The sequence below is a fragment of the Protopterus annectens genome, chromosome 14.part0 (genome assembly GCF_019279795.1).
Source record: "Protopterus annectens isolate FY-2018-M chromosome 14.part0, PAN1.0, whole genome shotgun sequence".
NCBI lineage: Eukaryota > Metazoa > Chordata > Ceratodontiformes > Protopteridae > Protopterus > Protopterus annectens.
Window position 1 is genome coordinate 492,242,317 of NC_056748.1, and position 16,143 is coordinate 492,258,459.

Genomic DNA, 16,143 nt, shown 5'->3' on the forward strand with positions numbered 1-16,143 from the left:
ACTATTCATTTGCCTACTTTTTATGCAAACCCCCAAAATAAAGGGGAAAAGATTTTGCACACTTTGGATATACACAGGCAGTTGCGATATTATTTGAGCAGAACTAAAGGGTTCAGACAGTCTCAGCAGTTATTTGTTTCTTTTGCTTTGGGTTCTCAGGGCAAGCCTGTGTCAAAACAAACTATTTCTAAGTGGATTGGGTTTTGTATTGCTTTCTGTTATTCCCATCATGGTAAGGAGATTCCAGCTGGGATTAGGCCTCATTCCACTAGGGCTACTGCCACTTCTACAGCTTTCTTAAGGGGGGTGGCAACTAAAGATATTTTGGAGGCAGCTACTTGGAGTTCAGTGCATACTTTCTCTAAGCATTATCACCTTCCACTTTACTCTAAATCGAGGGCTGGTTTTGCCACTGCAATTTTACAGGGCATTTTGGCAGCTCCTACTGCTTTATAGTTTTGCCATCCTCCCTTATCTCTGCTTTGGGATTCTACCCAAGTGTAAGGACTGCAGCAATGTGAGATGAAGAACATAGTACAGTTTTGTACCTACCATAAATGTAGATGTTCGAAGATCCACATTGCTGCAGTCAATACCCTCCCTCCTTCCCCTCTGTAGTTAGAGGCGGTTGTGTGGTTTGGGTTGTACATATTGTGAATTTTGTATATATTGTACATATGGTTAGTACTAGGGTGGTTGGTTGTTTTTTGCTGTCTTTTGGTTTTGACCTTTCTGTTTAGGGTCTTCTGACATCTGGGGCAAGAAAAGACTGAGGATATGACGTCGGTCATGCGCATATGTACCCTGACGTCCTGATGTCAGTCTTATGCGCCTTGACCGACGTCAGCCTAATACTTTGATATTCGGGCCGACCGAGGACAGCGGACTACCCAAGTGTAAGGACTGCAGCAATGTGGATCTTCGAACATCTACATTTATGGTAGGTACAAAACTGTACTTTTCTCCTGTCTGACTTTTAGCAAGACCATGGAGAGTAGAGGCAGAGGGGGAAAGGCAAAGACTGACAGTTTTTTCCAGCTGAAGGATAGGGCATCCACTTTTCCATGCTTTTTGTGATGAGTACTTGTGCAGAATTTGTCCTACTGATAATTTTGGGAAGAGAAAATAGATCTATGTCTGGGCTCCACCATTTCTGTATTAACATGCTGAAGGTTTGTGGATCCAGTTTCCATTCATGTGGGTCCATAAGATTTCTGCTTAGGTCGTCTGCCAGAGTATTTTGCTTTCCTGGCAGGAATTGAGCTTGAAGATGCATTTGCTAAGTCAAGGCTGTGTTCCACAAAGTCATGGCTAGTTTGCAAAGGGGGTAGGAATGTGTACCCCCTGCTTATAGGTTCATAGGTTCACATAACTGTACCACATAACTGTGGTGTTGTCAGACTTTATCAATAATTGTCCTGGATGAAGCAAGTCCTTGAAGGCTGTCAGAGCATTCTTAACAGCTAGCATCTCTTTCTGGTTGATATGCAGATGCATTTGGTTTGGGCTGCATTTGCCCTGAATGCATCTCCCTGCTAGGTGGGCCCCCCAAGCATAGTCTGATGTATCTGTAGTTAGGGTTTGGGTGGCGGGGGGGTAGAGTGAATGACAGTCCCTTGTTTTGGTGACATGTCTCTGCCCACCAAAGAAACTCCTGTTGTAGGCAGGGAATGAGAGGAATCATTGTTTCCAGACTGTGACAATGTTGACTCCATAAACTTTGTAGGTACCATTGAAGTTTCCTCATATGCAGTCTTGCATATGGAATTAGTAGAATGCAGGATGCCATGAACCCCAAAGCCTGCAGAATTTGTCTGGCAGATAACTTGTTTTTTGTTGCCATTTGTTTGAAGTATGTTGTCAGTTGCCTTTCTTTGTCTGGTGTGAGGCAAGCCATCTGGGCAGTTATATTCAAGCTTGCACCCAGGAATGTAATTATTTGAGAGGGTACCAGTTGTGATTTATTTTCGTTCAAGGTGTACCCTAAGCATGCTAGAAGCCTTTTTACAAACGCCAGATGATGAAGAGTGTCCTTGTCCTTTGCTTGAATGAGACAATCATCCAGATAAGGATAAATCTGAATGCTTCTTTGCCTGCAGAATGCAATTAATGGTGCCAGGCACTTTGTAAAGACCCTGGGCGCAGTAGATAAACCAAAGGGCAGTGCAGAAAATTGGTAATGCAAAAAACCTGCTTTGAAGTGGAGGAATCTTCTGCAGGATTCCCTTATTGGGATAAGCAGGTATGCTTCTTATGTCTAGAGTCACTAACCAAGCATTCCTGCCTAGCATAGACAGAAGCTGTTGTAAAGTCAGCATTTTGAATTTTGGAATGTCCAGGAACGTGTTCAAAATTGATAAGTCCAGTATTGGGGGCCATGAATTGTCTTTTCTGGGTACCAGGAAAAGTCTTGAGTAAAATCCTTCTTTTTCCTTTTCTGGTACAGGCTGAATAGCCCCCATATCCATGAGGGACATTACTTGTTTCTGGTCCTCTGCCCACTGGTTTTGTGGCAGATCCGGCCATCCGTTTGGAATTGGCAAAGTATGGAAATGAAATCTGTACCCCTGGGATACTATGTTTAATACCCATTTGTCATGGGTAATTAACTTCCAATTTTGAGCATGAAGTGCTAATTTTCCCCCCAAGGGGGCTGCCAAAAGAGAAGTGCTTGGTGATGGCAGAGGAAAGTTATTGACACTGCTTACTGTAGAGTTGTGCTTCGTTTCCTCCAAATTTGGAGGTGGAGGGACCCCACTGCTTTGACCTTTAAGAACCCTGTGATTAGTATCTGGAGCCTTTTGAGCGCCTGGATTTGCCCTATGTGGCTCTGTTGGACACAGGAAAGGACCAAATTTTAGTAGGCCAGTGCCTACTGAACCTGGGTGGCTGCACTTGCAAGAAATCCTTTACAGTTTGCATAGATTTAGCTTTGTCTTCCATTTTCTTTAAAACCTCTTCTGCCTTATTAACAGAGTATCATGCTGCAAAGGGGCATCCAATAATTTAGCTTTAACATGATCAGGCAGAATTTGCTCCTTGACCCAGACATGCCTTCTAATCACAGATACAGTAACGGCGGCACTACAAGAGGCCTCCAAGGAATCAAAACCACATTGCAAAGTATGCTTTCCAACCTGTTCTGCTGAATGCAATAATTCCTGTAACTCTATTTTCCACACAATCGGAAATCAACAATTTTCTGTTTCAGTAAGCCCATAACATGCTGTTGAGATTTAAGCATATGAAACTGGCAGTTTAAAGCTCTGATTGCCAAGGTTGCAGACATACAAACCTTCTTTCCCCATTTATAAAACACCCTGGAATCTCTATCAGAAGGGGTAGGATGTTTGGCTGTAGAGGCCTTGACACCCTTTGGACCCTGAAAAATAGTCTCAGGATCAGCAGCAGGATTTTTGAATAGAAATTTGTGGGAGTCAGGAACCCTGTAATATCTGTCTGGCTTACTAGGAGCCGGAGGCAGGGAATCAGGAGCCATTCTTTATTCCGAGAACACATCATCAACAATGTCTAATATAGGAGGTATTGCCAAAGGCCTATGCTGAGGAAGAAGGAAATCCCTAAGCCTCTTTTTTGATTCAGAGAAGTCCTGACTCTCCCAGTGAAAATGTTCCCTTAAAGTATGCAAAGTCTCTCCAAAAGAGTAATCCTCAGGAGGAGATGCAGATGGGATGGATTCCTCTGCATCAGAATCCTCATGGGGTGGAATAGAAAATTCCTGATCAGAAGAGGAATCAAAAGAAATGGAAACCTGATCTGAAGATTCATAATCAGTGCCTTGCCTAGGCCTCTTAGCAGGGGGGTTGGGAACCCCTGATCAAGGTAATCAAAATCCTCAGCCATTTTGATAATCTGTTTTGTAGGCCTAGGGGCTTGAGCACATGGCTCATGCGTCAGTTTTTTAGACATAGAAGTTTTTTTGACCTTGTTTTTGTTGCTGGCATCGGTTTAACATAAAAATGCTGAGGCCTGAAAACACCCTCAGAAACTGGTGCCTGCTCAGCGGCTCTGGACCCATCCAAGTGAGAGACATCCGCGGGTTCAATAATCTGAGAATCTTGCTGCATACTGGACTCTGAATGGGTCTCGGTAGTGGCCTGCGACTCAAAAGTAGCAGGTATCAGGGGCTGCGAAAGCGTCTCGCTGAGAACCGGCGACTGGCTTAGGAGAAGCTTCGCTGTCGGTTTTGGACCTCAACTGTCTGTCTTTTTCCTTGCGTTTTTTATGTACTCCAGTAATCGGACTGCTAACAGATGACATTTCAGGATAATTAAATCTTGAACCAAAATATTTAGAAGCAAAAATATACGGACGCTTAATAGTGCGTTGGTTAAATCTAGCACAAAACCGACATCAGGGCACGTTGTGATCTGGGCCTAGGCAAGAAATACAGTACAAATGAAAATCCTTATGAGGTATTTGCTTCCCACAACTAATGCAATTATTAACTTTTACTGACATCGGTAAGGAGCAAGAAAAAGTTTCCCCAATGGGTACTTAGCTTTATTTTGTAGACTTTGGTTCTGAAACTCTAATGCGAAAATTTCAGGAGTCGGCCAACCGACACTTGCGAACTGCTTCTGCTTTGGGCACCGCAAGAAAGACTGAATAAAATGGCGTCGGGCTGCATGTTTTATACCTCTGAAGACCCGACGTCATGGAAGAGGAGACAGCAACCGACACAGGACCCAAGACTTTGTTATTCAGGCTTTATTTTGTAGACTTTGGTTCTGAAACTCTAATGCGAAAATTTCAGGAGTCGGCCAACCGACACTTGCGAACTGCTTCTGCTTTGGGCACCGCAAGAAAGACTGAATAAAATGGCGTCGGGCTGCATGTTTTATATCCCTGAAGACCCGACGTCATGGAAGAGGAGACAGCAACCGACACAGGACCCAAGACTTTGTTATTCAGGCTGAGGGCAAACTGCCAGCTGATTACCCAAATGTAATGATTGCAACAGTGAAACACGAAGAACATCCTTACCCTCATAACCTTGTGCCCCTTATTTCAAGTTTAAAACAACACTACTGCTTCACCCGTGGACATTCTGGAATGATGAAATGGCATCCTGTAGCAGGACCAGTAACGGTCACTATAATGCTATGTGTGATGTCAATGTCAACAGCTTTAAAACAGCTCTGTAGCTTTAACAGGTCCATGCAAATTGTACATGCCAAGTATTTTAAGTCCCCCTCAACAATTTGGTATTCAAACAGAAAACTTGTATAAAAAAGCATGGGAAACAAACAATTTCACGTAAAGAAACATGGTACGTCATCATGTAGACTTGACTATAGCTTACACTACTGTTTCTGAACACAGGCTTGAAAACTGCCCAGTTTACAAGTTCGCTGCCAACACTATCAGCTGACAGCAGGAATGAGGACAGTGGGAGGGTAGTAAGCAGTTTGACAAATGGTGCATCACAACTGATAAATGAGCTGAGCTTCAATCCTGACATCTGGCAACTGCCATGATAGAGGCTGAATACTCTCCCATATTTCAGTGTGTTTCTTCGGGTACTCCAGCTGAATGGCTACACAAAACTATTTATAAAACTCACAGTATGACTGAAAATGGTACATACTTGCTTAGCTAACAAATGATAAACTGTGCTGGGGCTAGAAAGTGCAGTTGTGTACACTTACCATAAATGTAGATGTTCGAGTGTATTCACTGTTGCAGTCATAACATTTGTGTAATCTGCTAGCAGGTTGCCCTCAGTCGGCCTGAATAACAAAGTCTTGGGTCCTGCGTCGGTTGCTCCTCTTCCATGACTTCAGGTCGTCAGGGGTATAAAACATGCAGCAGACGCCATTTTCTTTAGTTTTTCTTACCCCCGATGGGGAGCAAATATATATATATATACACACAACAGTAAATATATAATTACACTTTTTAGAAGCATAAACTTTGCCTTCAACTAAAAGCAAATACACCACAAAGGCTTTAGACTATAGTGAAGGAAAGAAAAGGTATAGAAAAGGGAGATGGCGGGTGGGTAACCCGGACTGCAACACTGAATACACTTGAGCATCTACATTTATGGCAAGTGTACACAACTGTACTATGCTCTTCGTGTTTCACTGTTGCAGTCATTACATTTGGGTAGAATCCCAAAGCTATGGATGGGCGGCTGGAACTAAATAGCATTGGGAGCGGCTATAAGACCCTGCAGGACTGCAGTGGCAAAGCCTGCCCTGGATTTAGAGAAGAGAGGCAAATGATAATGCTTTGTGAAGATATGAACAGAGCTCCAAGTAGCAGCTTCTAGAATGTCTTTGGTTGGAACTCCTCTGAGAAAGGCTGCTGAGGTAGAAGCAGCTCTGGTGGAATGTGACCTGATTCCCTTCGGTACAGGTTTACCATGATGCAAGTAGCAGAAACGAATGCAGTGGCTTATCCACTTAGAAATAGTCTGCTTTGATATAGCCTTTCCCTCTGATCCGGAAGAAATGCCACCAGTAGTTGCTCAGACTTTCTTAGAGATTTGGTCCTGTAAGTAGAATCTTAGTTGTTTGTGTATGTCCAATGATTGCAGAATCCACTCCTCCTTGTTCTGCGGATTTAGGTAAAATGTTGGCAGGTGAATAGTTTGGTTAAGAGCCACACTGGATACCACCTTAGGCATAAAGGAAGGATTGGTCCTGAGGGACACCCTGTCTGGGTAAAATGTAATAAAAGGCTCCACAGCCATGAGAGCCTGTAGTTCTGAAGCTCTTCTTGCTGAAGTGATTGCCAAAAGGAAAGCTGTTTTCCAAGTCAGAAACTTTATATCCACAGTAGCTGCTGGTTCAAAAGGAGGCAGGGTGAGATTTTCCAGCACAAAACTGAGGTCCCATGCAGGAGTTGGTGATCTTCTGGGAGGCCTTAAATTTTTGGCCCCTCATACTGTTTTAACAGAGGATAAGAGAAAATGGGAGGCTCCGTGTTGTAATGAGCAGAGATGGCAAAGGCATGGATTTTTATTGAAGAGAAGGATAGGCACTTGTCAAGCATCTCAGTCAAGTATTGCAAAATCTGAGGGATATTTGGTTTTGCTGTGTCCGTTCCTTGTGCTTGGTTCCAAGCAGAGAATCTCTTCCATTTATCAGCATAAGACTTTCTAGTACTAGGACTTCTGGCCTCCAAAATGACATCCGTAACAGATTTACTGAGAGGTGTTGTTTGAATAATTACATGATCAGCCATGCTGCCAGGTTCAGAGTTTGGAGCCGAGTGTGCAGAATTTGATTGCTCTGCTGAGTCAGTAGATGAGGCATTTCAGGCAAGTATCAAGGAGGGAGCCGCGGTAGTGGTGCTGCGGTAGTGTTGTCGCCTTAAAGCAAGAAGTTGTCGCGTTCGATTCTTAGCTAGAGCATCTTGTGTGTGGAGGCATGCGTGAATGGGCGTGCCTTCGCTGAAGGTTGTGCATCAGGGCTGGTAACTTGGCACGTAAAAATCCACTACCAAACATAAGCGGACCGGGGTTCCGCTGAGGCGACCCCTAACCGGGATAAGCCGAAAGACACAACCACCACCAAGGAGGGAGTTGAAATATATTCCTTAGAATTGTGTGTCAGTGCTGGCGAGGCCAGTCCAGAGCAATTAGAATCATTTTTGTTTTTTCCTGTCTGACCTTTATTAAGACCTTGGGGAGAAGAGGCAGAGGAGGAAAAGCGTAGACTGATAGGTTTTTCCAACTGAAGGATAGGGCATCCAGTTTCCAAGCTTGTCTGTGATAAGTCCTTGTACAGAATTTGTCCAGTTAATAATTTTGGGGAGAGGCAAATAGATCTATGTCTGGGCTCCCCCATTTCTGTATTACCATGCTGAAGACTTTGTCTGCCAGAGTATTTTGTTTTCCTGGCAAGAATTGAGCTTGAAGATGTACTTGGTAAGTCAAGGCTGTGTCCCACAATGCTATGGCTAGTCTGCAAAGAGGGTAGGAATGTGTACCCCCCTGCTTGTTTATGTACCACATAACCGTGGTGTTGTCCGTCTCATTAGTTGTCCTGGATGAAGTAAGTCCTTAAAGGTTGTCAGAGCATTCTGAACAGCTAGCATCTCTTTCTGGTTGATATGCAGATGCATTTGTTTTGGGTTCCATATGCCCTGAATGCATCTCCCCACCAGGTGGGCCCCCCAAGTACAGTCTGATGTGTCTGTAGTTAGGGTTTGGGTGGCAGGGGGTAGAGTGAATGATAGTCCCTTGTTCTGGTGACATGCCTCCGCCCACCAAATAAACTCTTGTTGTAGGCAGGGAATGACAGGAATCATTGTTTGCAGACTGTGACAATGTTGATTCCTAAACTTTTTAGGTACCACTGAAGTTTCCTCATATGCAGTCTTGCATATCGAATTAGTAGAATGCAGGATGCCATGAACCCCAAAGCCTGCAGAATTTGTCTTTCAGATAACTGGGTTTTTGTTGCCATCTGTTCGAAGTATATAGTCAGTTGCCTTTGTCTGTCTGGCGTAAGGTAAGCCATCTGGGCAGCTGTATTCAAGCTTGCACCCAGGAATGTAATTTTTTGAGAGAGTACCAGTTGTGATTTCTTTTCATTTATTGTGTACCCTAGGCATGTTAGAAGCCTTTTTAGAAATGCCAGATGTTGAAGAATGTCCTTGTTCTCTGCTTGAATGAGACAGTCGTCCAAGTAAGGATAGATTTGTATGCTTCTTTGTCTGCAAAATGCAATTACTGGTGCCAGGCACTTTGTAAACACCCTGGGCGCAGTAGATAAGCCAAAGGGCAGTGCAGAGAATTGGTAATGCATAAAACCTGCCTTGAAGCGGAGGTATCTTCTGCACGATTCCCTTATTGGGATATGCGGGTATGCCTCTAAGTCTAGAGTCACTAACCAAATGTTCTTGTCCAGCATAGGCAGCAGCTGTTGAAAAGTTAGCATTTTGAATTTTGGAATGTCCAGGAACATGTTCAAAATTTGTAAGTCCAGTATTGGACGCCAAGCATGGTCTTTTCTGGGTACCAGGAACAGTCGAATAAAAATCTTGTCCTCTTTCCTGTTCTGGTACTGGTTGAATAGCCCCCATATCCATGAGGGATGTAACTTGTTTCTGAGCCTCTGCCCATTGATTGTGGCAGATCTGGCCAACCATTTGGAATTGGTATAGTATGGAAATGAAATCTATACCCCTGGGATACTATGTTTAATACCCACTTGCCCTGGGTAATTAACTGCCAATTTTGAGCATGAAGTGCTAATTCCCCCCCCACGGGGGCTGCTAAAAGACAAGTGCTTGGTGATGGTAGAGGGAAGTCACTGAGACTGCTTACTGTAGGGTTGTGCTTTGCTTCCTCCACATTTGGAGGTGGAGGCACCTCATTGCTTAGACCTGTAAGAACCCTGTGACTGGTATCTAGAGCCTTTTGAGTGCCTGGATTTACCTTAAGAGGCTCTGCTGGACACAGGAAAGAACCCGTTTTTAGTAGGCCAGTGCCTACTGAATCTGGGTGGCTGCGCTTATAAGAAATCTTTTACAGTGTACATAGATTTTGCTTTGACTTCCATTTTCTTTAAAACCTCTTCTGCCTTATTACCAGAGTATCATGCTGTAAAGGGGCATCCAACAATTTAGCTTTAACATGATCAGGCAGATTTTGCTCTTTGAGCCAGGCATGCCTTCTAATCACAGATCCAGTAACTGCGGCCCTGCAAGAGGCCTCCAAGGAATCAAAACCACTTTGCAAAGTATGTTTTCCAACCTGTTCTGCTGCATGCAATAATTCCTGTAATTCTTTATTTTCCACACAATCAGAAATCAACATCATTTTCTGTTTCAATAAGCCCATAACATGCTGTTGATATTTAAGCATATAAAACTGGCAGTTTAAGGCCCTAGTTGCCAAGGTTGCAGACGTATAAACCTTCTTTCCCCATCTATCCAGCGCCTTGGAATCTCTATCAGAGGGTGTAGGATTTTTGGCTGTAGAGGCCTTTACACCTTTGGGACCCTGTGAGATGGTTTCAGGATCAGCAGCAGGATTTTTGAATAGAAATTTGTGGGAGTCAGGAACCCTGCAATATCTGTCTGGCTTACTAGGAGCCAGAGGTAGAAAATCAGGAGCCATGCTTGATTCCGAAAACACATCAACAATGTCTAATACAAGAGGTATAGCCAAAGGCCTATTCTGAGGAAGAAGGAAATCCTGAAGCCTCTTTTTTGATTCAGAGGCATCTTGACTCTCCCAATGAAAATGTTCCCTTAAATTATGCAAGGTTTCTCCAAAAGAATAATCCTCAGGAGGAGATGCAGATGGGATGGATTCTTTTGCATCTGAATCCTCATAGGTGGTATAGAAAATTCCTAATCAGAAGTAATTGAAACCTGATCTGAAGATTCATAATCAGTGCCTTGCCTAGGCCTCTTAGCAGTTGGGGGGGGCCCTGATCAAGGTAATTAAGTCCTCAGCCATTTTGATAATCTGTTTTTTAGGCATAGGGGCCTGACCACATGGCTCAAGTGTCGGTTTTTTAGACTCAGAAGTTGTTTTTGAAGCTGGCGGTTTTATACAGAAATGTTGAGGCCTGAAAATACCCACAGAAGCCGGTGCCTGCTCAGCGTCTCCTGACCCATCCGAGGGAGAGACATCTGCAGGTTCAATATTCTGAGAATCTTGCGGCATACCGGACTCCGCATGGGTCACTGTAGAGGCCTGCAACTCAAAAGTAGTGGGTATCAGGGGCTGCGAAAGTGCCTCACTGAGTACCGTTGAACCGGAGACTGGCTTATGAAAAGCTTCGTCGGTTTTGGACCTCAAAAGTCTTTTTATTTGCATTTTTTGTGAACTCCGGTAGTCGGATTGCTATTAGACAATTCAGGATAATTAAATCTGGATCCAAAATACTTTGAAGCAAAAATAGAGACGCTTAATAGTGCATTGGTTAAATCTAGCACAAAACTGACAGCAAGGCACGTTATGATATGGGCCTAGGCAAGAAATACAGTACAAATGAAAATCCTTATGAGGTATTTGCTTCCCACAAGTAATGCAATTATTAACTTTGACTGACATCGGTAAGGAGCAAGAAAAAGTTTCCCCAACGGGGTACTTAGCTTTATTTGAAGACTTCAGTTCTGAAACTCGAATGCGAAAATTTCAAGAGTCGGCCGACCAGCACTTGCGAACTGCTTCTGCTTCGGGCACAGCGCGGCAAGAAAGACTAAAGAAAATGGCATCGGCTGCATGTTTTATACCCCTAATGTCATGGAAGAGGAGACAGCAACCGACGCAGGACCCAAGACTTTGTTATTCAGGCCGACTGAGGGCAACCTGCCAGCAGATTCCCCAAATGTAATGACTGCAACAGTGAAACACGAAGAACATCAGTGTGGGTTACATGATCAAGATACAAAATACTCTATACAGGAACAAATATGCAAGAGAATGGACTATGAGGATTTCACAGGTTCACAGGTGTATACTAGACCAATGACCGCTAGCTCCCTTATAAGCCTAGCTATGGAACCCAAAACAATAAACATTTAATTGTCTGATACAGACTGAAAAAGCACATATTCAAAGGAACCAAGAAAAAGTATACAAGATTGATGAAATAAAAAGGTACTGATAACCGAAGACAAAAGGGACCTCAGAATATTAAGTATGATCACCTAAGGACATACTAAACTGCTGTAATATCAGAAATATGCAGATATCACTATGCAATTCAAGACAGGCAGCTCGCCACCACTCATGATCCTGCATTTTCTGAGTCTGTTGCAGCAAAGCAGTGCAGATACAAAGGCAAACATGATGTATCTGCAGAATAAACGGAGGGGCTTGAGAATCCTGATGTGCTACCAAGGACATCACAGAAAGAATTATAAAGCACCAAACGCAAAAATAACATTCAATAAAAAAGTAGAACAGATAATTTTTTCAAAGGAGGGTAAAACATGAAGAAAAAATAACTGACACCGAGAAAAGCTAGGATGAAAGGGATTTTAAAGAAAGAATAGTGAATGCATGAAACAGCCTTCCAAAACAATGGGAGAATCCAAAAACACAGACAAGGAGAAAACCATTTTTGCTGCTTAGCAAGCAACTCTAGGGATACTTAGCAAATGCACTCCTACACTAAGTAAATGGCAAACTAAGTAAAGCAAACTTTTCTATACCAAGAAGTCATGTAACTCTAAGACACTTGCTTTTAATCACACTAAAAAGAGACTTCACATCAGGCTGTAAGACTAAGTGACATCATCACACCTGCAAAAACAGAGCTCTAAGTGTTACGATGCTGCCATCTAAAATGACAGCAGACTTGCAGACCAGAACCGTAACAGTTCAGACTTTTACCGTGTAACACCACTAGACAGAACACTTGTGAAGTGACACCTGTGGTGCATCTGTGACTCTTACTTGCTAAAGAAATTAAATGCAACTAAGACCGTGTGTGGTACTAACTACAACTGATCAACCAAATTCCAATTAAACTAGCATTTATTTCACAATTAAAGTTTTCAAAGTTGCTAACGAAAGACCAAAGTTCTGTGTAAGCTGTTCTACAAAACAGCAGAATCCATCTTTGCTCAGACTACGACTGATGAATAATTATGCACATTTCACTGCAATTAACTCATTCACACCTATTAACACTCAATGAGATCTCAATTTCCTGGGTGCTGACCGAATAGCAACTGCCTGGGGGGCTGAATAATACAATCAAATGGGAAAAATAAGTTAAAACTAGTAAAAAAAACTTTCCCCATGCCTGACAAAATAATTTTCTAACATGAAAGTCACTTATCTGCAGCACTAAATACCATGATTAATCTACACTGTAATAAAACTATACAACTGTTGGTATTATATTTTTAACTATCTGTTAAATTATTCTTGTATTCCTGGAGCTTTTCTCCCTGGACCTCCACTGAAAATGGATATGTATCCAGTTGGACTTCCCCGGTTAACAAATGTAAAATAAAGTAAATAAAAACACTCTAGACTTGCATCATACAAGATGGCCACACATTTAGCACTGCAAGTATGAAACAGAACAAAGGTGTGACTGATGCTCTAGATGTGAATGAACAAAACTAAGTGAGGACCTGGCTAAGTTCAGCATCCCCCTTCCATCCAATGCTCATACCACATATGCAAATCTATTAGCACCAAATTCTATGCACATGCGAACAGCAGCATAGATTTATCTGCCCCCCTCCAAAGTAATGACAATGTCAAATTTAAAAATAGATATCTATGGTGGGAACCAGATATAAACAGGCTCTAAAATAAAAGATATAACTAATTGCAGGCAATAATAAATTAACTTTCAATATGACAAAAAGTTGTTAAGGAACTGTGGCCCCTGATCAAAATAACCAAAACTAGATATGAGGTACAAATAGCCACTCAGGCAAGAGACAACTATAAAGCCTTCTTTAACCATGCTACAAACCATAGAAATATTGTCCAGCATTGCACAAAGCCAAGAGTAAATGTTATTACATACTCAGATCCTGTGGACATAATCTACTAGCAGATAAACTTAGCTCTACCCTTATCCTCCCCTTCCTGGGATCACATACCTGTACCTACCCCCCCAAATCTCTCAGGAAGTCCTCAAAGCACTTTCCAAGGCCAAGAACACTGCTACTATGGGGCTAGAGACAACATACCAAGCTATGCACTGTCCAGCCTAAGACAGGACCTGTCAACCCCCCTACAGATACTATTTCATATAAGCCACAAAACAGGCTTCATGTTGGATGAATAGAAGACAGCAACAATCATCCACTCGCATAAAGGATGAGAGTCAACAGACCCAGGTAATTATAGACTTGCAAGTCTGACCATCCTCATATGTGAGGCTATGGAAAGTATCATTATAGACGTAATAAAGCAAGGACAAATTATCTACAAACTCATGAGCAAGCCAGTCTGGTTTTGTCAAGGGCAGCTCCTGCCTGCTTAATCTGGTCAACTTCTGTGAAAATGTTACTGAAACAATGGGAAAGAAAAACAGAACGGACTGCATATCTAGATCTCGCAAATGTGTTCAACACAATCCCATACACCAGTACTGTTGATAAACACTCTGAGCTAAATGTTAATCCCTATATAACTCAATGAACAGCAAACTGGCTCACAAATATTGCCCAGGAAAGTAGGGTAAGGTGACTCCCTCCACCAAAAGGTCTATTACTGATGGCATAACCCCAGAGTTCAGTGCTTGAACTATTGCTATTTGGCATTTCCTTTTCGGAAGTCAAAACTAATGTTAAGGGTTTATGGCAGTCCAAGTTTGCAGAAAACTGTAAATTTGGTGCCAACAAACTTTGTAGAAGACACCTAGACCCTCCAACAGGGCCTTTCCCAAACAAATAGCTGGTGTCAACCACACACAAACAAAATGCCTAAAAAATGACAACTGTCTCCTTCGGCAAGCATGACATCCCCTGTAACTATCACACAGACAACTTATTTCGGCTTTTCCCGAAGTGGATCACCTGTCCGCTCAGGATTGGCAGTGGAGTTATCCGGTGTCGAGTTGCTATTCCGGCACCCAACCTTCCACAGAAGACACACACTCATGCCTAAGGCCAATTTAGAGCGTCCAATCCACCTACAGCATGTCTTTGGGATGTGGGAGGAAACAGGAGCACCTGGAGGAATCCCAAATGATCACAGGGAGGACCATGCAGATTCCGCACAGAAAGCATCCCAGCCGAGGATCGAACCGGAGAGCTTCTTGATGTGAGGCAAAAACGCTAACTGCTGCACCACCGCGGCTGCCCTTACTATCACAAACACACCCTTGAAAATCAATCCAGTAGTTATGAACCTGGGAACCAATGTGAACAAAACACTCTTTCAATCACCATGTATACACTATTACAAGAATGTCTTTTCTCATTACATAGCTTATTAGTAAGGGTATTGTGTCTAGGTCCAGGGATCTTATAATTCCACTGTATTTGGCACTATTTAGGCTGACCATAGAGTACAATTGTGCACTTCAGTGAGTACCTGTCTAAGCACTTTATACAACTTAAATGACCACAATGTCTTCTCATCATGAAAACTAAGACCTTAAATCATAAACTATACTGCCCTTCTCAAAGCCTTGTCCCTCTTCTTGTCATATAGACTACTGAAGGGCAATCTCTGCCTCATGTACAGAATCACAGCAGATCCCATCTATTCAGATCTGCAAGTATCAAGGAAGAATATACACATTCAAGAGCGCTCAATCTCTTCTACAATACAAAGAGATTGGAAGGATAGATATGTACCCAGATAGTACCACTTCTTTGGTGCCATTTTCCACTCCACATAAAACAAAGAACTTTCTTTACTCTATTCAAACGTAACATGGATGAATTGAAACCAAACAGAAAATTCACCACTGGTTTAGCACCCCAGTGGATAGATGTAACATGTAAATGTTCTGTCCTGCTCTGGATTATTTTACTTAAATTACAAGAGCTAAAATCTTTCTGGAAATGCAGGGCTAGGCATCTAAAGATTCTCACAGATTAACAGCCTAGTACACTGATGGCAAACCTTTTGGGTTTGGCATGCCAAAAGCTCCTGGCACAAAATAATTCAGTGCACGTCATATGAGCAACAAAAGCAGTCTCTTTGGTAACTCGGGTGTTGGTGATTGCTGGCGTGTCACCCAAAACGTTGTAGCATGTCACCTTTGACACACGTCATAGGTTCATCATCACTAACCTTGTAAGTACCAATGAATTAACGCATTATGTAATAGCTGGGGCTCCCAATAAGGGAAGGAGTCCATTCAGGCAGCTGTATTCTTTTGACTTTTAGTCACAGCAACTCCCCTCTCTCTCTGTCGCATAGCAAGAAACTGCAATGTTTGATGAAAATAAGTTCTTGCAACTTACAGACATCTTAAAGGTTCAATTTAAATGGCGCATACCTTTTGCAATGACTAAGCATTTAATGACTATGATGCTCTTTCCCACGGATTACACCGCACCATATTTCTGATTAAATGCTTTGCAATATATATTCATATTAAGATTTTGAACATCCTCATTTACTTCAGCTGTTCAACAAGTGATTTAAAGTCTGGGTAGCCAGTCTAATGAGCCCTAATTTCACTGGACTAAAATGACAAACTCATGGCTTTTCTCACCTAC

General features: G+C 42.6%; 1 protein-coding gene across 1 annotated transcript in view; it reads right to left on the reverse strand.

Annotated features, from left to right (window-relative positions):
- Positions 1 to 16,143, reverse strand: part of LOC122789063 (ligand-dependent corepressor-like) — a 308,940-nt gene that overhangs the window by 32,803 nt on the left and 259,994 nt on the right. The window contains exon 4 of the mRNA XM_044056246.1: positions 1,696 to 1,709. Within this exon, the coding sequence (XP_043912181.1) occupies positions 1,696 to 1,709 (14 nt within the window). The remainder of the gene's footprint in view (positions 1 to 1,695; positions 1,710 to 16,143) is intronic.